At 46.6% G+C, this 23,811-nt stretch overlaps 1 protein-coding gene and 1 pseudogene across 5 annotated transcripts in view; both read left to right on the top strand.

Moving 5' to 3' along the window:
• LOC137629791 (deoxyribonuclease TATDN1-like) overlaps positions 1 to 23,811 on the top strand; it is a 92,316-nt gene that overhangs the window by 295 nt on the left and 68,210 nt on the right. For all 5 annotated transcript variants that reach the window (XM_068361451.1, XM_068361459.1, XM_068361465.1 and 2 more), the window contains exon 2: positions 1,913 to 1,974. In XM_068361451.1, the coding sequence (XP_068217552.1) occupies positions 1,935 to 1,974 (40 nt within the window). In that variant the 5' untranslated portion in view covers positions 1,913 to 1,934. The remainder of the gene's footprint in view (positions 1 to 1,912; positions 1,975 to 23,811) is intronic.
• Positions 9,294 to 9,412, top strand: LOC137630276 (5S ribosomal RNA; annotated as a pseudogene).

Below are 23,811 nucleotides of genomic sequence, written 5' to 3'. Positions count from 1 at the left end.
TGAATAAAAATATGTCTTTTGGTGTATTTATAGGTTTAGGTATTTTTGGAGCCAGGAGCCTTAAAAATGGACATCAACTAACTACCCTCCCCCCCAACATAACCTACAATCCATGGGGGTGTATGTATAATAGCGGCCACCTGTTCTGTATGATTACGGCTAACTTATAATACGGCAGTGTAAGGGGGGTAGCATTGGGGTGTTAGCCCCTTTGTAAGGTATTAGGTAAGGACACGGCTTGTAGGTTATGTTAGGGTGTAAAGTTTAAGTTAGTTGATGTCCATTTTTAATCCACTCGGGAGGAACTGGCGGCTCCCAAAATACCTATAATTATGAGTACGCCAATAACACTTGGAGCCTTTGTATATCAGCGGCCAGTTCCTCGCGCATTGATTAAAAATGGACATCAACTAACCTAAACTTTCCCCTCCCACAAAACCTAAGCTACAAGCCGTGTCCTTACCTAACGGGCACCGCTTTACCCCCTTTACACTGCCGTATTATAAGTTAGCCGTCATCATACATATAGGTAGCCGCTATCGTACATACACCCATAGAGCTTTGTGTACTTGGGACTGATCGGTTTAGTAATAAAGATTTTGGTAAATATTTACATAACCACGATATTGTTACGGAAGAAAATGAGTATTCCTGGTATATTTATTGGTGCTTGGAACTGTTCTGGGGTGTATGTATGATAGCAGCCCCTGTATGCATGGTTACGGTTAAGTAAGGAGGTGTGTTACCCCCCCCCCCCCCCCGTTAAGGAAGTAGGTAAAGACACAGCTTGTAGGTTAGGTTAGGAGGGAAAAGTTTAGTTTAGTTGATGTCCATTTTTAATCCACGCGGGAGGGACTGGCTGCTGATATACAAACGCCCCAATGTTCTAATGCAAATAATTGTAGAAACCCATATTTTTCAAATTTTGGCCAATTTCAGATACCAAATGCTATCCTAAAAAACCACATTCTAAAAGGGAACCAAACACAATAACACCACTGCTTGAAGTTCCCCTGGCAAATTTATAGTTATGGACGGAACAACATTTTGATCAGAAAAAAGTAGTTTATCCTATAGTAAATAATGTGTTTTCTCTGAATATGACCTTTATTTCAACAGCAAATAAACCAAAAACCCGTTAGACCATCTAATAACGGGGATATTTTTTTTTAGAAAGATGATTTCTGCTCCACCGTGCGCTCGCTTCGCTCTCAGATTATGAAAAACATTAAGCTCCTATATACTGGCAAGCAGTACAAGCTGAGCTACCCACGCTAACCCCATCGATTATTATTTCTTAGATAGTTAAGTTTTCATTTGCAGTGAAAATAAGTGTCATTTTCGAAGAAAACGAATGTTTTTCTAAAGAAAACGAATGTTTTTCTAAAGAAAACGAATGTTTTTTAAAGAAAACGAATGTTTTTCTAAAGAAAACGAATGTTTTTCTAAAGAAAACACCTGGTTTTTAGTATAAAAGCCTTTTCCATCCGTAACTGTAGTAAAACCATTCCCCGAAATCTAACCGAGGCTCTTTGCGTCAATGAGGTAGGAGGAGATGATGAATGTTGAGAAGCTCATACTTTATTGATATTAGTTATGCGGCTTCCAGATAAGTGTCGAAATGTATTTTATTATTGAAATTCTATTTTTTGTAAAAAAAATCATATTTTAGTTGTAAATGCTACCATAATTTGGTAAAAAAATTGACATCTTATGTTGATTTTTCTTAAAAAAATCATGGTAATGGATGAACTGTCTTTTAAAACCACTTTGAAGTTTTGCTTCATTTACAAAAGAAGCACTGGTTTGTGATACTTTTGCGTTTATTTTTTATATGATACCTTTTCACCCTTATATATTTTTAGAATATTTTATATTCATATTTTATAGTTCATTCTTTTTATCATTACAGGAACGTCTGCAAAAGTGACCTTATGATAAGAAGCATGGCTGCATTATCCAAGAAGTTCATAGGTAGGTAAACATTGCATGTCAGAAGAATCCAGTATTCTTTACAAATAAGATTTGCTTTTCAGGTTTAGCATTTACAATCCTTCCAGAAGACTAGAATTACAGACTGCACCACCACATGCACTTACTGCTTGGCCTTACATTTTTTAGAACACTTCCAGAAGGCTAAATTCATTGGCTTCACCACAACTTGCACTTACTGCACAACCTTTACAATGTTAAGAATGATTTCAGAAGAGTAAAATTACTGGCTGCACCACAGCTTTCACCTTTATTGACCTAATGAGAAAATTTGCTATTGTAAGGTGATTAAGAAGTCGTTTGACATCAATTTTTGTTTAGTTTTGCAGGGGAAAGTTTACAATATTTTGTCTTTATTAAAATGCTTAAATGATTCTGGACATATAAGAAAGTTGAAGGGATTTTGACGCAGGAAAAATCTATTTCTGGGAAGAGACCTGTGATGGCCGGTGAAAGAAGTCCTTTACACTTTTCTAATATAAATCTTCCAAATATACTAGAGAAAGATAAAAGCATGGAATGCAGAGGTTACTACCCTCGCGCGATCACCTTGTGGGTGTCGTGTATACAACAGGGGCGTGTGAAAACCACTATTCACAGGCTGTCTTCCATAAAGTTAATGTCTTTCTAAACATTTGAGCAGGTTTCATCTTTCTGAGACGCTGTCATTATGCTGTGAAACAATTGACAAAATATGAGAGGTTTTTACTGTCAGAGGGCATTATTATTACCTCCACCAACAAAGTTGGAAGGAGGTTATGTTTTACCCTCTGTTTGTGTGTGTCTGCAAACAGCTTCCTGGCCACATTTTTAATCCCAGAGTAACGAAACTTGCAGGGATTAACTCTTATGTAAAAAGCTGGAAATGATGAAATTTGGAAGGTCGGGGTCAAAGGTCAAGGTCACAGTCAAGCAAAGTAGCCAGTTCACGTAATCAGCCACAAGTTTGGACATCGTTGTCACAGAGACTTCAAACTTGGTTCATATTTAAGTATATGAGAATATAGTTGAAGATGATATTGCATACAGTACAAATATGTGATAAAGATTTTCTCACTTGTAATAGAAAATATATAAAAACTTATCAAGTTAGAGGATAGTCATGCAGTAAGTTGTGAAACAATAATTTGTTCCTATGCAAAATACAAAGCTTACGTTCTTTACATAGGAGAAGAGCTCAGCGCCAGCTGTCATACGACTATAGAACTTTTAACGCAGTGTCAACAACAATTGTGGTTGATAGCAGTGGTAGCGGGAGAAGCCGTCCCCCTTGCTCACTCACACCTTCTCTTTGATCTCAGCCGTGGTTGAAGAGTGACGTTTCTCTTCCATGTTAACAGGCTTAGCTGAAAACTATGACTTTCAGAGATACTCCTGCTTTGAGGCTTCTCCTTGCCTGGGGTGGCCATCCTCCCAAGGGGAACTGTCTGGATATAGTAGAGGAAGTCTTGGGTATTTTTCTCTTGAAGATATCCCGACTTTTTTCTCTCTCTCCTGGTATCCTCCTCTTTGGCTCTTCTTTAAAAGGATCTCCAGTTCTATTGATAACAAGCTTTCAGGAAGAGTACACCCACTTTGGGTTGTGGTTGTTGTCAATTAAGTCCAGTGAGCACTGTCTCGTGCACTCTCAGTCCACTCTCTTCTTTCTCTGTCTCAGCAATTTTTCCCAGTCCTGTTCATGTTGTTGCATATGGCTTAATCAAACGGCTATTCCTGCTTTTTCAACTTGCTCATTTCAAAATCATTCATCGAATTCACTAGCCATCAAAGTGAATTTCTGGATCTTGGCTCTTGTCCCAACCAGTCTTACCCACAGTACTTCAGTTGTATTAACCTTTTTTAACTGTATTTCCTTTCTGTTCAGTTATACGTTTCTAAGCTATCTTGCATTCTGTTGTTATTGAAACTTACTGAAATAAGACTGTTGATGTACTGAGTTACTTTTCCAGACTCTTGTAGGGGTCAATCAAAAGAATTAACTCTTGAATAAGAGTCACAATTTTGAGTAGTGTAAAGTTTGATGGTAAATGAAGAGGAAACAGGTAAAAAGTTGAATGGAGAAAGTACTCTAATGCAGCTGGGATGTAGGTATGCTAGAAATAACCTTGAATATTATACAGTCTACATTGTGTCACACAAGGAATACTGTAAGGAGTAGCCCATTTTAGCGTAAAATGAGCGTGAACAACAATGTTCGTCTATGTCTATGGCAGCCTTGAGGAGGAGAAAGAGGAGACAACCGCTCTCTCAAAGCCAAAGAGAAAAAGTGACCAGTTCACTATTCATCGAGTATATACACAGGTGGCTGGTACCCCTAGCCACCCCCTACCCAATGTTTGGGTAGGGTTGCCACCTCGCACCAAAAAGTCCAATTGGCTACGTTCAAGCTTTGCCGAAAGAATATCCATAATAAATAACTCCGGGTTTGTATTAGTTAAGGAAAAATACAAATTATTTACGAATTTGTCCTTTTAGATGTGCACCCTTAAATAGTTAGTGGTCTTCCCATTTAGAGAACTCTGTCATCATACCTAAGGGTACTGCAGTTGCTTGGCTCCAGAAAGGCAATGGTTTTTAACTTGTAAAAGTCGCTAATAAAATTTTATTTGTTCCGTAACCGAAATACAAACCACGCTATTTACATTGGGTTTACCTTCTAGCGTAGTTGAAATGGCGAGCCATTAGAATTTAACGAGGGTGTGATACCCCTGCGCTAGTTAGCGGGAGGGTAGGGGAGTGGTAGCTAGCTACCCCTCCCCCCCCCCCCCCCCTCCTCACACACAGGTGAATGCTCCACTTTCACTTTTGGCTCGGACATGGACAGACGTCTCTGTCTTTGTCCTTGCTTGGCAGCCATTGTTGTTGTTATTGTTGTTTTGTCTTTACTTAATCACTTACTTTTCTTTTACTCAATATATATGTAAACATTTTCTCATGTTTATGTATATATTTGAGTATAGAAATCAGTAAGTTTCCTTTTCAGAGTTTGTGCTTGTGTGGAGCCCTCGGCAGTTTAGGCCACCATGGTGTAATTTTATGGGTCGCGATCGAGTTTGACTTCTGTCTTTCTCTCTCTCTCTCTCTCTCTCTTGAGGTCGTTCACCCTTTTACTACGTTACTACGCCTTTTGTAGCTTCCTTCCCGTGTGGGGGGGGTTGCTACGCCGTACGTTTTGTCTCAATTAGTTTATGAATCTAATTGTATTTGTTGATTTTTCAGCTTTGTAGAACGATTCCTTTCGGGGTTTTCGTTCTTTCTTTAGTGTTCATTCATTTTTTAAATTACATAATTACATAGTTACATAATTATAATTGTTATAATTCTGTGTTGGTTACAGCTCTCCTTCCGTGAGTGTAAGTGGTTGTGAGGGCACGTGCCTGTTGTGTAATTCTTGTGTTCCTTTCCCTCGGGATTCCTCTTCGGATCCTTCCTGGGGGAATGAATGTGTACTAATGATTTTTGTTTTATTTTTTTACAGTTACCGATCTAGTTCGTTTCTGTAATATGGCAACGGTGTGAGCTGTCTTGTTGAGGCCTGGGGATTCGGCTGTTGCTGCCTCCCCTATGGATTTTCGTCGGGCGTGTCTCCTTCTTCTGGAAGTACTCCCGTGACGATTGACAGCTCTCCAGTTCATTTTAGAACTCTCAGGAGGCTCGCCTCCTTGGGTGGGTAACTTTCCTTCCGAGGGAAGTTTTTCCTGTCCAGGCTTGAGTTTTTCCCCTTTTGGGGGGTTGTTCTCTTGCCTTTTTTTTCGTGCGACTATGGTCTTGGTGCTGAGCCGTCGCACCTGCAGTTTCGCTCAAGGGGCTGGGCAACTGCAGGAGCCCCTCTTCGGAGGATTGCTCCTTTTAGGTCACTGGCTGACCAGTCTCTTCTACGAAGTGTTTTTCTTTCGTTCGCGAGAGAGTACACTCATAGAGACTCCTCTTCGGAGGATTCTTCTGCTGTTGTTGCTGTTGGCCTCCTTCGCCGTAAGGCTCACCGTCCGCCTCGTCGTAAGGGCCTCCCATCTCCCTATAAGGGTGCTAAGAGGCACCTTTTTGAATCTCCGTATGCAGCCTACAACTCCTTCTTCTTGATCTTCCGCCCCTGGTGCAGATGGACAGCAGTCTGACCTCGTCTTCCGACGGGCAACGGTCTTCCCGACGGACAACGGTCCTCCGACGGACATCAGTCTCCCGGCGGACAGACAACGGTCTTCTGACGGACATCAGTCTCCCGACGGACAACAATCCCTTCGAGGCAAAGGGTTGCCTCCCACGGGGGCTCTTCCCTTGCGTGTCAGGATTCCCCTGCGCGCCCTTCTGCTGTGTTCTCTCCTGCTCAGTGTTAGCGCACAGGCGCTCTCCTGCTCCTGCTCAGTGTTAGCGCTCAGGCGCTCTTCTGCTCATCAGCGCTTTCCTGATCGCTAGCGCTCTCCTGTTCGCCAGCGCTTTCCTGTTCGTCAGCGCTCTCATGATGATCATCTCTGCTGTTCCTGTTGGTTCCTGTTACGCGCCCTGTGCGCCCACGTTCGCCCTCGCGATCTAGAACTTCGGTTCAGGTCTTGGAAAAGGACTCTTCTTCTACGCACAGGCTTCCACGCGTTGCCTTCTGCTCGCCAGCGATCACCAGCTCGCCAGCGACCATAGACGCGTCAACGTTCACCTGCTCGTCAGCGATCTCCTACGCGTCAACGATCGCCATCGATCTGCCACTCGTGTCAGTTCCCCTAGACACCATCAGTAGCGATCTAGCGCTCGCCTGCTGTGGACCACGATCTCCGGTAGCTGAGTCTTGCCGTAGATCTTCCTCCAGCTCGCCAGCGCTCACCTTTACTTCTGTCCTTCTGTGCGCCAGCTTTCTTCAATCGCCAATGCACATCTGCGCGCCCTTTTTTGCCACGCACCAATGGGCGCCAACGGTTTTCTGACCGTCTAGGATCGCCTGATTAACAGCTTGCTTCAGCGCTCACCTTCCTGATGCACCTGCGCGTCTTCTGTTAGCGCGATGCGCGCTAACAATCAGTAGTCTCTCGCGTTGGCAATCGCCTACGCACCCGCGTGATTCTTTACCTGCGCGCTAGCGTTTTGTTAACGCACCACCGCTCGCCAACGCGCCGTCGCTTGCCGACGCGCCGTCGCTTGCCGACGCGCCGTCGCTTGCCGACACGCCTTCACTCTCCTACGGGCTATCGCTCGCCAGAACGCGCCATCGCGCGCCTATGCGTCATCGGTCTCCCGACCGCCTGCGCTCACCCGCGCGCCCACGTGCCTGCGCGTCCACACGCCTACGTGCCCGTGCGACCACACGCCCACGTGCCTGCACGCTTACGCTCATGCGCAACCGCGCACATGCACCCCAATGTTCGCCCGCGCGCGAACCAATGGTATTCCATCGCGCGGACGGACGGTTTTCGTCGCGCGGACGGACGGTGTTTCGTCGCGCGGACGGACGGTGTTCTGTCGCGCGGACCGACAGTGTTTCGTCGCGCGGACGGACGGTGTTCTATCGCGCGGACCGACGGTGTTTCATCGCGTGAACGTCAGCTTAATTCTTGCATTATCCATTGCTCGCTTATGGGTTATCGCTCGCCGACCACCAGCTCTCGCCCTTCCTACCATGCTCGCCCTCCTTCTGCGCTCCTTCGCTCACCTTCGTTTGCGTTCCTGCGTGCCCGCGCATGGGCGCTTCCACGTTCGCCCACGCGCAAACCATTGATTTACCTTCGCGCGAGCGCCAGGGTGATTGCGACCGTGATTCCCGTTGAGGTTTCGCAGCATGGCCAGCCTGGCGAGTCTTCTGGAGCGTATTTCCAGAACACGGCCTCACCCCGTAAACGCAGAGCATGGCACATGCTAGAGCAGGAAGAATCTTCAGGGAGGTCTGAGTAACATTCTTCTTTCCAGAACCTGGGTTAGCCCTTCCCCGTCATTCCCTGGAAGGGTTTTGCCAGGGGGCTTTCCGTTCGAGATTTCTCCATCGGCCAAGGGGTGACTGGTTTACCCCTTCCTCTTCTCCATCTCGTGAAAGGGGCTTACCAGGTCCTTTCCCTCCTCGGTTGCGACCCGAGGTTTTGTTCAAGGAAGCTACAGGAAGGTTATGGGTACTTTCCTCCTCTCGGGCTCAAGCACCTTGGCGTTTCGTCGTCAAGTTTCGAACTTGCGGGCAAGCTCGATGTTGGACCATCTGGACTCAATGACCGAGGGCTTCCTTTCGGGTGTCTCATCCATGGATGTCGACAACCTCAGACACCCTTCCATCCTTGAGAAGAGTTTGTTTGTGCCCAAGGACAGAGACATAGACAGTGGTTGTGCGGAGGAAGTCGACTTCCGTTTTCACTCCTCCAAGGCGCTTTCTTCCAGACCCTGCAGGGCTCCAGCGCCTCTTTCTTTCAGCCACGTCGGCCTAAGTTATCGGACTGGCTACGACAACTGAGACAAGGTGTCCAATAGCAGTTCCCTCCTGTCAGGAACAGGTGGCATGGGAGGCTCTACCGGGGGGGGGCATAGTCCTAGAGGGAGCGGCAGAGTTCACGAACTCTAGAATTGGCACCCCCCCCCCCCCCCCTTGCAGGTTTCATGCTGGGAGGATGCCTAAGGTTACTCATCCGGATGACAGCTTCCCGATGCCCATTCCTGCACGATCTCTGTGATCAGCCAAGGATATCGCGCCTGCCGTCTCTGTCAGCGAATTCAGTGTCTCTGAACCTCTATGCCATAGGGTCGGCAAGAGTTTGCCCGTTTGGGCAGAATGATCCATGCCTTAGGAGAAGGTCCTCCATAGGATCATCGACGGCTTCACCCCCCGGCTTCTTCAGTCGATCTTTTCTTGTAAGGAAGTATCTGAGACGGGAGTTCCGTAGTCGACCTCTCAGCTCTGATCAAGTTTGTCGAACAAACTTCGTCCAGTGTAGAACAGCAGAATCGATCAGACTGGTAACGAGGCGACAGGACTCCTTAGGCCCTGGATTGGAAGGACGGGTACTTTCAGTTTCCATTCCATCCATCTTCCAGGAAGCTCGTGGAATTCAGCCTAGACTACAGGTATTCCTGCTTAAGATGCAGTGTGGCGATCCCGCCGTGGCATCGCAGGTTTTTCCCCAGAGAACTCTCCCTGCTTTCCTCATGGCCGCTCAGGTGTAGGCTTACGCCTCCTTCGCCTTTTGGAGGTCTGGTCGACTCCGGTAGGCTCGGGTTCGACTTTCTTCAGCGCCGGGACAAGCTTCCGGAGGCTTACCATGAATGGGGGTTCATGGTATTTTGCTAGGAGCCTTCTCTTCTTCTGCCTCAACATCTGGAGTATCTAGCCATGATATTGAGTCAACGGCCTTACCACGTTGGAAACCCTGCTTCTTGTCCGTCCAGCGAGGTTAAGCAACGTCGGGTCTGGTCGGTACTTGGATGGGTGACCGCCTGGGGACGCCAGATTCTGTTGCCGCCTCCTCCGAGCCTTCCCTTCAGTTGACTGTGGCAAGGCTGAACAGAGTCGCAGTACCTGTTCTCAGTCAAGCAGAGCTTTCAGCCCTACCTTGGAACGTTTCCTAGTTCTCTTTTCCTCATTGACCCGTCTAAAGTTCCGAACGGTCGCCTCAGGATAAGTTCCCTGTGGGGCGGCCCAAGTTCCGGTGGTTTCAAAGCAACGATTAACCGGACTTTCTGGCCCCTATGGGACCAGCGGAACGATTAGACCTGCAATGGGTGTTGACCTATGGAACCTCTTGATGGGAGTGGATATTCTCGTCCTATCCCCACATTTTTGAAGCTGTTCCCGGACTCGTCAAAGAAAACGGGTGGGGGGGGGCATGTTCCGGTCCAGGCCTATGGTCAGGACCTGAAGGATACCTCTCCATCATTCAGGCAGGCTTAGGGGCCGTAGTTTGGCCCCTCTACAGATCCTACAGCTCCTGCTGAGTCGCCCCGTGCACGTCGACTTCATGGTACTGGCGTGTTCTAACCAGCAGGGGACGCATTTTCATACCTTCGCATCTTGCAGTAGAGATACTGAGATGATTTGAGATCCTCTCAATACCACCATCGGCTCTCTCATTCCGGGCAGAGGAATGTTCTCTCCGACTATCCGAGCAGAGCCTCGTAGAGAGAGTGTACCTGGGGGTCTTTGGCCTTGAGTAACCAGCAAGTCCTGGCCTGGGGGACCTGATCGCGACAGCTTGGAACCTCAAGCTTCCGCTGTTCTTTCCCCCAGTCTCAGACCCCGAGACTCTGGCAAGATGCATTCCGGTGATGGTGGGACAACATCGACGCCTGCGTCTTCCCTCCTTTGTTGTCTGTTGAGAATGGGTCTCAACAAGACCAGGTTGTCTGTCAACCTTTCAATGGCCCTGAGAGCTCCACTGGGACTATACGCAGAACGGTTTCCAGACCCTCTGCTTCCCCTGACGGAACTCCCGGGAGAGCTTCTCCCACAGCACAGGCTACTCGAACAACCACACTGCAACATCTTTCACGAGCCGGGGCGTCGCTTCGGCTTCATGCCTGGAGACACTACGCCTTCTCCTCAAGAAGAGACAACCCGCTACAGTCGCGGGACGGATGTCGCGTCATCTGCGATAGTCATCCGCAGGGGTCTTCCAGGCGAAGTGGAGAGTCTTCGGTGGTTGGTGTCGTGGGAGATATACCTCTTCCCTTGAGGCCTCTTCTCCAGCAATAACGAACTTATTGCCTTTCGGCGGGGGGAAACTCCTTTCCGCTCTCAGCAATGAAGCCTGTCGCTCAGCCTTTCCCTGACCTTCAGGCTTAAAGGAATAACTTTTTCCTTGCCGCTGGACCTTTCCTTGCTCATGCGAAGCTGCGAACGTCCCTGCCCTAGTCAGAGTGAGGCCTCCAACATGGAGCATGGCTCGGACTTTTTAGTCCCTTAAGAGATCTTCTCAAGACCCTTTACGTCAGGCCTCTGATCGTATTCCGTCTTGGGTCTCCTGCTCACTCTGGCCGCGGCCAGTGTGTAAGCAATCTTCTTGGTCTCGTACGACTCCGCCCTTTATAAGGAATGGGGGAAGGCAACATTTAGGTTCGCTCCTGAGTTGTTTGCTAGACTCAGAATCTTGGGGTCCCGGCCTTCGGTCCAATTCCTTCAAGATTTCGAGTCACCATTCTATATCTGATGTCCCAAAACCTTCTCCTTGTTACCAGTAAAGGAATCGAGAGGTTAGCTTTGGGAACAGCTGCAGTTTGTCCTCACGTGCAGCCGGGTTGGGAGCACAAGAAGGACACGGGGGAGAGTCACCAGTATACCTCTTCAGCTCGGACTCAAGGACATTCATCTTGACCTGAATCCAGACCCTCCCTGTCACGTCGCCCTACAACACGATGTCGGATACATCGCAACGTCCCTCGCCTTCGAGTAATACTACTCTGTGACGCAGGTGCTACAAGCTGGAGTCTGGAAGCGTCTAATGGCCTTCGCAGCCCGCTTCCTGCAGGGCGTGACCCACAGTAGTTTCGATACGTTTCTATCGCTCTGTGGTGGCTACACAACAGCTGGTCTAACCTCAGTATCCTTTTTGGACAGGTAGCAGAAGGTTGAGGGCATTGTTATCAGGTTTTAGTCTGCATGAACGAAAGAAGTATGTCTGGCCCTTACTTCTTTCTTCATTTTCCCCTCTACTGGGAAGCAGCATCCTGGTCTCTGCATAGCTGACCTCGAACCTCTGCAGGTAAACCATGCTTCCTTGTGTTCCGAGTATTGAGTCAATACTGTCGCGTCCCCCATACCCTGACGAGGTGGTATTGGGAACGTCCTAACCCAGGGTTCCTTCTGGAACTCCAGGTCAACTGCCTAGGACGGGTCACACTTCTTCCTCCACACACAAGCTTATGTAGGCCACACGGTTCCTTGCGGAGCAAGGAACTTGTGAGGTGCAGGGACTCCTTTTCTCGAGTGCGACTCACTCGGATTCTGAGTCCCCGGGTAAAGCCAAAGCCAGTATGGGTGGGGACTTTCTACCCTTCCTAAGGGGTAAGTCACCCAATGTAAATAGCGTGGTTTGTATTTCGGTTACGGAACAAATGACAAATTCGAAGATAATTTGTATTTTTCCTAACCATACAAACCTTAGCTATTTACATATATTTGCCCGCCAGCCCTGTCCCCCAAGACAAGTCCTACCTCTAAGTGAAAGTGGAGCATTCACCTGTGTGTGAGGGGGGGAGGGGTAGCTAGCTACCACTCCCCTACCCCCCTGCTAACTAGCGCGGGGGTATTACACCCTCGTTAAATTCTAATGGCTCGCCATTTCAGCTACGCTAAAAGGTAAACCCAATGTAAATAGCTAAGGTTTGTATGGTTAGGAAAAATACAAATTATCTTCGAATTTGTCATGTTTTTTATATAGTCCATGTAGTACATTAAGCTGTCTCCTCCCTCTCCTACAACATTACTGTACAGTTTTCATGGTTGTTAGTTGATGGTCGTTTAGTTACAGTACTTTAGTTATAAGATAACTGTGATTTTATATAATGTATACGGTAAAAATTTCTAGTTCTATTAGATGATAAAGTTGTTTTTAAATAACCAAGGTTTAGTAGTTATGTCAATGCATATATCTCGACCAGGTGATCAAATTTGTATAGATATACTTGATGAGTCTTGAGAAGATATATTTATATATTTGGTTAATAGACAGAATTATCTCTATGGTATATGAAAACAAAAAGCATTTCATTTGTCATATTGTTGATAGAAGCATGACTGTGGAGTATAGATAACCAAGTTATCACCTTTGATAAAATTGAGTATATTAACTGTATTATTACCAATATCCTTTCATCCCCTACAGTGCTATTATTGATTTGTGATATAACTAATTTTTCACTATATTTTATTATATAAGAGAGGCCTGCATTTAAGCACAGTAAGAATGTTGCATTAACAAGGAAATTATCCTCCACGGCCATACGATCGTGGCTACAGGTTGCCTTACTTGACATACTGTAGGCAGGGCTAAATGTTTTTTGAAGGTATCCCATAAACACTTAGCTGCATTTTTCAGTCTTCTACTTTTGGCCCTTTTAAACAGATCTCTTTCCTTCTTCCTGTCCAACTTTTTTAAGAAGGTTGGTCCAGTATGTACCTCTACCTGAAGAATAAATATTTTGTACCAGCCCTATGAAGAACCACCTGTTGAGATGCTAACACTAGAGGCTCATTTTTTTTTTTATTTTTGCCTACAAATACATAGAATAGTCTGGTCTATTCTTTACAGATGTTCTTCTAAGATAACTGAAAAATTGTTCTTCACTAAAGGGGTTAACTACTGCACTGCAATTGTTCAGTGGCTACTTTCCTCTTGGTAAGGGTAGAAGAGACTCTTTAGCTATGGTAAGCAGCTCTTCTAGGAAAAGTACATTCCAAAAACAAACCATTGTTCTCTAGTCTTGGAGAGGACCATAGTCTCTGTACCATGGTCTTCCACTTTTTGGGGTTAGAGTTCTCTTGCATGAAGGTACACTCAGGCACACTATTCTATCTGTTTGTTTTCTTTCCTCACTGGGCTGTTTTTCCTGTTAGGGCCCTTGGGCTTATAACATCCTGCTTTTCCTACTAGGGTTGTACCTTAGCTAGTAATACTAGTAGAAATGAATGAATATAGGGATGTATACTCGCTAATCATCCTAGAGAGTTAGAGCATCAAGTAAATACAGTAAATGAAAGTGGTCAATTATCCTAGTCTAATTGTCCAAGGTTTATTAAATGTGATTAATAAATCGATATTAGTGTATAATACCTGAATAGCATAACCTCTAGTTCTTTGATTTTGTATTTGAGAATGTATTTTTAGTTATCCGATCCATATTTCATGGTATCTGATAGACCAAATTTGTTACATCTTCTGTTATTGAGCTACTGTATAAGCATGTACTGTATATTGAAAAATATTGATGATGCAATATACCAGTGGTTCCCAACCTTTTTCCTGTCATTTCCCCCCTGCACCAGTGCAACCCTCCAGATTTCCCCTTTCATGTGTATGAGGGAAAGAGTAGTTGAAACACACTGTGACAACTTACTAATTTACTTTTCCATTATACAAATACCTGTATACTGATAAACAAATAGTTACAAAGTAAAATGGATAGAGAGCGGTTAGTAACAACTAACCGCATAGCCATAGAGCTATGAGGTTAGTTGTTACTAACCACTCTCTATCCATTTTACTCTGTAACTATTTGTTTATCAGTATATGGAGAGCGGCTAGTAGCAAAATGAAAGGACTTTTGTTTATTCTTCTACTTCAAAATTGAATTAGTGAGAAGGTTGAGACTGCTTCTTGTGCACCAGTGTATCAATATCAGGGCTAGCTTTATCACCTGATACTTTTTTTAGTTAGTAGGTTGTGTAATTATTTCCCCCCTTGTAGCTTCAAATTTTCAATATTAAACTTACCCGATAATCATGTAGCTGTCAACTCCGTTGCCCGACAGAATTCTATGGAGGGATACGCCAGCTATCACAATACTAGAAGGGGGTGTACTTACCAGCGCCACCTGTGGCCAGGTACTCAATCATTTGTTGTTGACACCTCCTCAATTATTCCTCTGTCGTGCTTCCGGCTAGACGTTCTGGGATACGCTCATGGTCTTCAAGTTTATTCATGGATATTTGGTGAAGTATTCTCTTAGATTAACGGCTGTCGCATACTGGAATCCTTTTTATATTAGCTAGTTAGCTTTTATATAAACTCTGATTAACGGTTAATGAATTTTTGCTTGTTTTGGATCACCCTTTGACTTACTCTTTGAAACAAGATGTCTGACGTTTCGCAAGCTCCCTCCCATAGACGATGTAGGTCTTGCAATAGGCGTATTCCGAAGGTCTCGGTAGATCCTCACACCGCTTGTTCTGACTGTAGGGACAGGCCCTGTCTTTTAGAAAATCGGTGTGAGGAGTGCGCCGGACTTTCGGAATTGGATTTTGTACGTCTTTTAAAATATTCATCCAAGTTAGAGAGAACTAGAGTTAGGAGAAGTTCTTCTCACTCTTCTATGTTTTCCTCACCTCATGATCCCCTACCTTTTCCTACCCCTGTAGTGGCTACCCCCGAACCTACTGTGTGCCCTCCGCCTGATATGTCAACTGTTTTGCGTGCTATTCAGGCTTTAGGAGATAAAGTAGAATCAGTGGTAAGTGACCATAAGTCTCTGATGGCCGAGGTTAAAGAACTGAAGGTCAAGAGTGCAGTGGGTGGAAATAGTGCCAGTGCTGTGACGAGTGCTAGTGTCTGTGCAGTGCCAAGTGCTAGTGGTGCCAGTGTGGTGCGTGAGGATTTTTCTGTGCGAGCCAGTCGTCCTCCCAGTCCGGGACCTCTTGCAAGCTCCCATGCCCAGGGGAGAAGCAATGTCGAAGGGCTTAAGGGTTCGACAGGCCTTGTTAGGCGCACAGAATTATCCTCGGTGGTTGCGGGCGTGTCTTCCTTAGACCGTCACTCCCACCTGCAGACGATTGAGCCCGTCTTCTCGTCCGCTGATCTTCATGCAGGGAAGAAACGTTGGTCTCAGGTCTCGAGACCGCTTAAACGTAGAGTTCAGTCAGCGAGTGCTCAGCCAGGTTGCAGTCATTGGCTCAGCTCCGACTCGCCTCTGTCTTCGGTCGACTGTACTCCGCCCAAGAGGAGTAAGGTTCTGCCTATACAGACCCCGACTGTGACTTTACCTCAGTCTGTTATCGTTTCTGCCGACCCCAAGTGGACCCTGCTTCAGTCCATGCAAGTTCAGCTTTCGGACTTGATGCGTGAGTGTCGGGCTGAGAGTGCTGCACCTCCTGCACTCCCTCCACCTGTTCTCGCTGCACCTGTGCTCGCCCAGCCTGCACCTGCTCCGCCTGTGCTCGCCCAGCCTGCACCTGCTCCGCCTGGTCGCAGCACCATCTGCCAGGCGTACGATGTTGAACCACTTTCGGAGTTTGCTGTTCACAGTGTTGTTCAGCCTCAGCCTTCTTTAAGGCAACCCTTGCTTTGGGATCAGGAGAGTTACACTCGTCCTCCTCCTCCCCTTGCTGCTCCACCAGTGGTGCAACTCTCGGTTGGGGTACAACAACCTCTCCCCTCCGTGAGTCTGTCTGCTCAACCAGCGCTGCACCGAGTTCAACCCTCATCTAGGCAAGCTCATCTACACCATGCACTTGCGCCTCAGGAGCCTCAGCTTGCTAGAACTTTACCTTGTTCTGCGCAGCCTCAACCTTCTCATGCTCCACTCATCTCTCAGGAACAGGAACGGACTACTCCGCCTCCGTCCTCCGCTCAGCTGGTGCAATCCTTGGGTGCAACTCTTGCTAGGAGTCAACCTCCTTCACCCTTGCACCTGCCTTCTGCTCCGACTGTTGTTCAGCCTATGCAGTCTGAACCTCAGGTTTTCCCTCAAGTTGAGGAAACCTCTGTTGTTGTTCCTACCCGTTCTGACTCTGCGGTTCAGCATTCTGGTCCTATTGCTTCGCTACCTTCTGCTGATGAAGTGTCGGATGATGAGGAGGCACATCTTGATCCCTCATCAGACGTGGAGGAGTCTAAGCTTTCTCCATTGTCTGTTGATTTTAGAAAGGTCTTGGCTCTACTCAGGGAGCTTTACCCTGACCACTTCGTCTCTGCTGTTCCCCGCTCTCCTCCATCTGAGTTTTCGCTAGGCGTGCAACAAGCTAAGTCGAGCTATACTAAGCTTGTCCTAGCTAGATCCTCCAAGAGGGCCTTAAGGACCTTAGGGGAGTGGCTTCAGTCTAAACAACACCTGGGCAAGACTTCCTTCATGTTCCCTCCAACGAAGCTCGCATCGAAAGGTTGCGTTTGGTATGCCACAGGGGAAGCACCAGGCTTGGGAGTTCCTGCCTCTGCCCAGGCTGACTTCTCAAGTCTGGTGGACTCGCCTAGGAGGACTGCGATGAGACGCTCGAAGGTTTGTTGGACCTTCTCAGACCTGGATCATCTTCTGAAAGGGTTGTTCAGAGCTTTCGAAATGTTCAACTTTCTCGACTGGTGCCTGGGAGCCCTCAGCAAGAAAACATCTCCTGCGGACAAAGACTCTGCCATGTTAATTATGTCCTGCATGGATAAGGCTATCAGGGATGGATCGGGTGAGCTAGCGTCGTTATTTGTATCAGGGGTGTTGAAGAAAAGGGAACAACTGTGTACCTTCCTCTCAGTCAGCATTACACCGTGCCAGCGGTCACAGCTCCTTTTTGCTCCACTCTCAAAGTTCCTCTTTCCCGAGGAGCTAGTTAAGGACTTGTCGGCTGCCCTGATACAGAAGGACACGCACGATCTTGTAGCTTCATCGGCTCGTAAGTCTAAGGTTACCACCTCTGTCCCCAAGACTTATCGCTCTCCAGTGGCTGATACCCCGGCCACTAGGTTCATACCGCCCTTTCGTGGTAGAGCCCCCAGCCGAGGAAGCTCCCGTCCAGACTCTCACAGGGGCAAGTCTAAGAAAGGACCCAGGACATCTAAGGGAAAGCACTGACTCTCAGATTCTCCAGACAACAGTAGGAGCCAGGCTCAAGATCTTCTGGCAAGCCTGGGAGAAGAGAGGTGCAGACGCACAGTCTGTCAGTTGGCTGAGGTACGGTTACAGGATTCCATTCTGCCTCAAACCGCCTCTGACCACATCGCCCATCAACCTCTCTCCCAACTACAAAGAAGAGGACAAGAGGCTAGCATTGCAACAGGAGGTGTCGCTACTTGTGCAGAAGAAGGCAGTGGTTATAGTCCGGGACCATCAATCCCCGGGCTTCTACAACCGTCTCTTTCTTGTGGCCAAAAAGACAGGAGGTTGGAGACCGGTGCTGGACGTCAGCTCTCTCAACGAGTATGTCACCAAGCAGACGTTCACAATGGAGACGACCAAGTCGGTCTTAGCAGCGGTCAGACAGGAGGACTGGATGGTCTCATTGGACTTGAAAGATGCATACTTTCACGTTCCCATTCATCCAGACTCCCAACCTTTCCTGAGATTCGTTTTCGGAAAGGTTGTCTATCAGTTCCAAGCCCTGTGTTTTGGCCTAAGCACAGCTCCTATGGTCTTTACTCATCTGATGAGGAATGTAGCGAAATTCCTGCACTTATCGAACATCAGAGCCTCCCTCTACCTAGACGACTGGCTGTTGAGAGCCTCCACGAGTCGTCGTTGTCTGGAGAACCTCTCTTGGACTTTAGATCTAATCAGAGACCTAGGTCTATTAGTCAATATAGAGAAATCTCAACTCATTCCCTCCCAATCCATTGTGTACCTGGGAATGGAGATTCAGAGTCGGGATTTTCGGGCTTTTCCATCGGCCCCCAGGATAAACCAAGCCCTACAGTGCATCATGAGCATGCTGAAGAGGAGCAATTGCTCAGTGAGACAGTGGATGAGTCTCACAGGGACCCTCTCATCTCTGGCCTTGTTTGTCGAGCTAGGGAGACTCCACCTCCGCCCTCTTCAATTCCATCTTGCAGCTCATTGGGACAAGGGCTCGACTCTAGAAGCAGTCTCTATCCCTATCAACCAAGAGATGAAGACCACTCTCCGGTGGTGGAAGCACAATCTTCTTCTCAAGGAGGGTCTATCATTGGCCATCCAGACCCCCCATCTTCATCTCTTCTCGGATGCATCGGACTCGGGCTGGGGTGCGACCTTGGACGGACGGGAATGCTCAGGAGTATGGAACAAGGAACAAGGATTACTCCACATCAACTGCAAGGAACTATTAGCAGTCCATCTTGCCCTGTTGAACTTCAAGTCCCTCCTGCTAGGCAAAGTGGTGGAGGTGAATTCAGACAACACCACAGCCTTGGCTTACATCTCCAAGCAAGGAGGGACCCATTCGAGGAGCCTTTACGAGATCGCAAGGGACCTCCTCATTTGGTCAAGAGGTCTAAACCTCACACTGGTCACGAGGTTCATCCAGGGCGATATGAATGTTTCAGCGGATCGCCTCAGCAGAAGGAATCAGGTCATTCCCACGGAATGGACCCTCCACAAGAGTGTGTGCAACAGACTTTGGACATTGTGGGGTCAACCTACCATAGACCTGTTTGCCACCTCCATCACCAAGAGACTTCCGCTTTATTGTTCCCCTGTTCCAGACCCTGCAGCGGTTCATGTAGATGCTTTTCTTCTGAACTGGTCCCATCTCGACCTATACGCATTCCCTCCGTTCAAGATTATAAACAAAGTTCTGCAGAAATTCGTCTCGCACGAAGGGACACGGCTGACGCTGGTTGCTCCCCTTTGGCCTGCAAGAGAATGGTACACAGAGGTACGTCAATGGCTAGTCGACTTCCCCAGGACTCTACCTCTAAGAGTGGACCTTCTACGTCAACCACACGTAGACAGGTTGCACCCAAACCTCCACGCTCTTCGACTGACTGCCTTCAGACTGTCGAAAGATTCGCTAGAGCTAGAGGCTTTTCGAAGGAGGCAGCCAGTGCGATTGCCAGAGCTAGAAGAATTTCCACTCGTAGAGTCTACCAGTCTAAGTGGGAGGTCTTCCGAAGCTGGTGTAGAGCCAATTCAATATCCTCTACCAATACCTCTGTGATCCAAATAGCTGACTTCCTTCTTCATCTTAGGAATGAGAGATCCCTTTCTACATCTACGATTAAAGGGTATAGGAGCATGTTGGCCTCAGTCCTCCGCCACAGGGGTTTGGACCTGTCTTCCAACAAGGACCTTCAAGACATTCTCAAGTCTTTTGAGACGTCTAAAGAACGTCGTCTTTCCACTCCAGGCTGGAATCTGGACGTAGTCTTAAGGTTCCTTATGACATCTAGGTTCGAACCTCTCCAGTCAGCTTCCTTCAAGGATCTTACCCTCAAGACTGCTTTTCTCGTTTGCCTTGCAACAGCTAAGAGAGTCAGTGAGGTTCATGCCTTCAGCAAGAACATTGGTTTCACAACCGAATCAGCTACATGTTCTTTTCAGCTTGGATTCCTAGCAAAGAACGAGCTTCCTTCACGTCCTTGGCCTAGATCGTTCGAAATACCTAGCCTCTCCAACATGGTAGGTAACGAACTAGAGAGAGTTCTTTGCCCTGTCAGAGCTCTCAAATTTTATCTGAAGAGGTCTAAACCTATTCGAGGACAGTCAGAAGCCTTATGGTGTGCCATCAAGAAACCCTCGAGACCCATGTCCAAGAATGGGCTTTCGTACTATATAAGGCTTCTGATCAGAGAAGCACATTCTCACTTAAAGGAGGAAGACCTTGCATTGCTGAAGGTAAGGACCCACGAAGTAAGAGCTGTAGCTACTTCGTTGGCCTTTAATAAAAACCGTTCTCTGCAGAGCATTATGGATGCAACCTATTGGAGGAGCAAGTCAGTGTTTGCATCATTTTATCTGAAAGATGTCCAGTCTCTTTACGAGAACTGCTACACCCTGGGACCATTCGTAGCAGCGAGTGCAGTAGTAGGTGAGGGCTCAGCCACTACATTCCCATAATCCCATAACCTTTTTAACCTTTCTCTTGAATACTTTTATTGTTGTTTTTATGGTTGTTACGGTAGGCTAAGAAGCCTTCCGCATCCTTGGATTTGGCGGGTGGTCTATTCATTCTTGAGAAGCGCCTGGGTTAAAGGTTTGGTAGAGGTCCTTTAGTAGGGTTGCAACCCCTTGTACTTTGGCACCTTTGGGTTGATTCAGCCTCCAAGAGGAACGCTGCGCTCAGTAAGGAAGACGAACTTTAAATAAAAGGCAGAGTAACGGTTCTATTCGACTTCCTTACCAGGTACTTATTATTTCATTGTTATTTGAGATAACTGTTATATGAAATTTGGGATACTTAGCTATCCTTTAATCATGTACACTGGTTTTCACCCACCTCCCTGGGTGTGAATCAGCTACATGATTATCGGGTAAGTTTAATATTGAAAAATGTTATTTTTATTCATAAAATAAATTTTTGAATATACTTACCCGATAATCATGATTTAATCGACCCTCCCTTTCCTCCCCAGAGAGAACCAGTGGACCGAGGAATAATTGAGGAGGTGTCAACAACAAATGATTGAGTACCTGGCCACAGGTGGCGCTGGTAAGTACACCCCCTTCTAGTATTGTGATAGCTGGCGTATCCCTCCATAGAATTCTGTCGGGCAACGGAGTTGACAGCTACATGATTATCGGGTAAGTATATTCAAAAATTTATTTTATGAATAAAAATAACATTTTCCCCCAGGTTGGGAACCACTGTTATATACAGTACTAGCATGCAATAAGGCTCTGTATTCTCATGTTATTTACGCCACATTCAAAGTTTGGATGAAAGTTGTGACAGACAGTGTACCGATGTCCATAGAGGAGAATATTTTTATAGAACTTGCTTATGCAAAATAACATTTTCAATATTAATCTTACCCGATAATCATGTAGCTGTCAACTCTGTTGCCGACAGAAATCTACGGTCGGGATACGCCAGCGATCGCTATACAGGTGGGGGTGAACACCACAGCGCCATCTGTGGTCAGGTACTCCAGTACTTCTTGTCAACACCACCTCAATTTTTCCTCTGTCGTGCCTCCGGCTAGACCTACATGGATACGCTGTTGATTCTGGAGTTTTTGCTCACGATTTGGTGATGTATTTGCTCTAGAGTTTAGCTTTCGCTATTCAGGAAGTTTTATCATTAGCTTAGCTAGCTTTTGGAATTAATTTGATTAATTATGGTGACGAAGAGAGTATGAACTCTCTTTCACTTTTAAATGGCCGACCCTTCCCTTAGACGGAAGTGTTGGTGTCTAAGAGAGTATAGACTCTCTTTCTTAATTTTGCTTAACAAAAGTTATAGATTTATTTTATATCTCTCCGCCTTTTATAGGCCTCTTCGATTAACTTCCTTTTATTATAAACTTATTAAAATTAATTTTTATATTTGTTTATATTCGACCTTTCCTAATAGTAGGTGGTCTTTTCTTGGTACCGAAGTTAATTAACATTGAGCCCGTCATTTCGTTTTTACCTGTTAACATATTATGCTATTTTAATGTTTTTGAAAGAATTTCTTTGATAGTCTCGTACTGTTTTCAAAGTTGAACTAACGTTTTGTTTTGTCTCTGCAGTTGTTGACGTTCAGAACGTTCAACTTGCGCTCTATCGTTACGATAGAGAGAGAATTTTCACGGTGTCACGTTGCAGTAAGAGTAAACCGATTCTAGCGTTTTGTTCATTCTTTCTTAGCTTAATGGTTTTAATTCTAATAAAGGAACTTTTTATTTGGGAAATCTTTCAGTTTTTTTCCTTTAACAATAATATGTTTTAACGATATATATGATTGGGCTCATCTCTCAGGTTCTAAGTCAAGAGAGAGAGAGAGAGAGAGAGAGATAGAGACGGAGGGAGAGAGAGGAGGATAAACGTTTCGTTCAAGCGAGTAACGTTGTTATCGTTTTTGCTCTTCTCCCTAGTCTCTTTAGGGGAAGAAGGTAAACGTTTCTAGAGTTTTATTCTTGTTCTCAAGCTTTATGCGGTGAGAGATTTTAAACGTAGTTTATTTGATCTAGTGTTTAGTCTCTTTCCAGCCACTGAATTATTTATCTTTCATTATATTTTTCTGTTACATTGTAATTCTGTTTTCGCAATTACTAACTTTTAAGGAAGGATAGAATTGCGTGTTTCAGGTACAAACCACTTAAAGTTTCGAGTTCAGTGAAATAAGTGCAAACAGAAAATCAAAAGTGATAAAGTGATAAGCGCAAAGTGTTACAGTGTTGCGTTCGAGGGTTCGTCTGTTCGTGCCAGTTGTTCGCCTAGTCTGGGACCTCTTACAAGCTCCCAAGCCCAGGGGAGAAGTAATGTCGAAGGACTTATGGGTTCAGCAGGCCTTGATCGACGAACAGATGTTTCCCTCCGTGGTTTCGGGTGTATCTACACACGTTGCCGACGTGATCACCCCACCCACACAAAGACGAGAGAGCCCTTTTATTCCTCGTCTGCGGAAGAGGTTTCTCGCAGAAACCATGGACCAAATCTTGCAGCTTTTAAGTGCAAGTCGGTCCCTTCCGCGCAAGTCCAACTCCTAGGTGTAGCCATTAGCACTGGGTCAGTTCGGACTTGCTGCAGTACGACAACTGCACACCTCCCAGAGAGGCAAGGTGGTATCGCAACAGGCAGTAGCTCCGTCTGTTGCCGCACCAGCTGTTTTAGACCCTCAGTCTCAACTGACAGTAGCTCCGTTTGTTGTTGTCTTTCTTAAACTCTAGTGGTCTATGCTGCAGACAATGCAGTCTCAGCTTGCGGTGTTGATGCAGGAGTTTCAGGCAGAGAAGGTTAACACACCTCCTCCTGCGAGCGCTCCTCCACCTCTACGCAGTCCAGCCTGCCAGACGTATGATGTTGAGGTTCCTCAAGCTACCTCCATGCGTGAGCTGCCGCATTGGGAGTTGCCAGATACCAGCTCTGTGCAGCAACCTCCACTTTCCTTGAGGCAGGAGCCTCTTGCCACGCGGCAACCTCCTCAACACTTGAGGCAGGAGCCTTATGCTTTGCAGCAACCTCCTCTACCCTTGAGGTAGGAGCCTCATGCGTTGCGACTACCTCCTCCATCCTCGAGGCAACAACCTCTTGCGGTGCGACAACCTCCACCATCCTCGAGGCAGCAACCTCAACTCCACCTCTGCGCAGTCCACCCTGCCAGACGTATGATGTTGAGGTTCCTCAACCTACCTCCACGCGTGAGCTACCGCATTGGGAGTTGCCAGATACCAACGCTATGCAGCAACCTCTTGCGTTGCGGCAACCTCCACCATCCTTGAGGCAGCAACCTCAACTCTTGCGGCAGCCACCTCCACTCTTGAGGCAAGAACCTCAACTCTTGAGGCAAGAGCCTCAACTCTTGAGGAACCTCATGCTATGAGGCAG

The sequence above is a fragment of the Palaemon carinicauda genome, chromosome 2 (genome assembly GCF_036898095.1).
Source record: "Palaemon carinicauda isolate YSFRI2023 chromosome 2, ASM3689809v2, whole genome shotgun sequence".
Lineage (NCBI taxonomy): Eukaryota > Metazoa > Arthropoda > Malacostraca > Decapoda > Palaemonidae > Palaemon > Palaemon carinicauda.
This window is presented reverse-complemented; position numbering and strand designations above follow the sequence as displayed.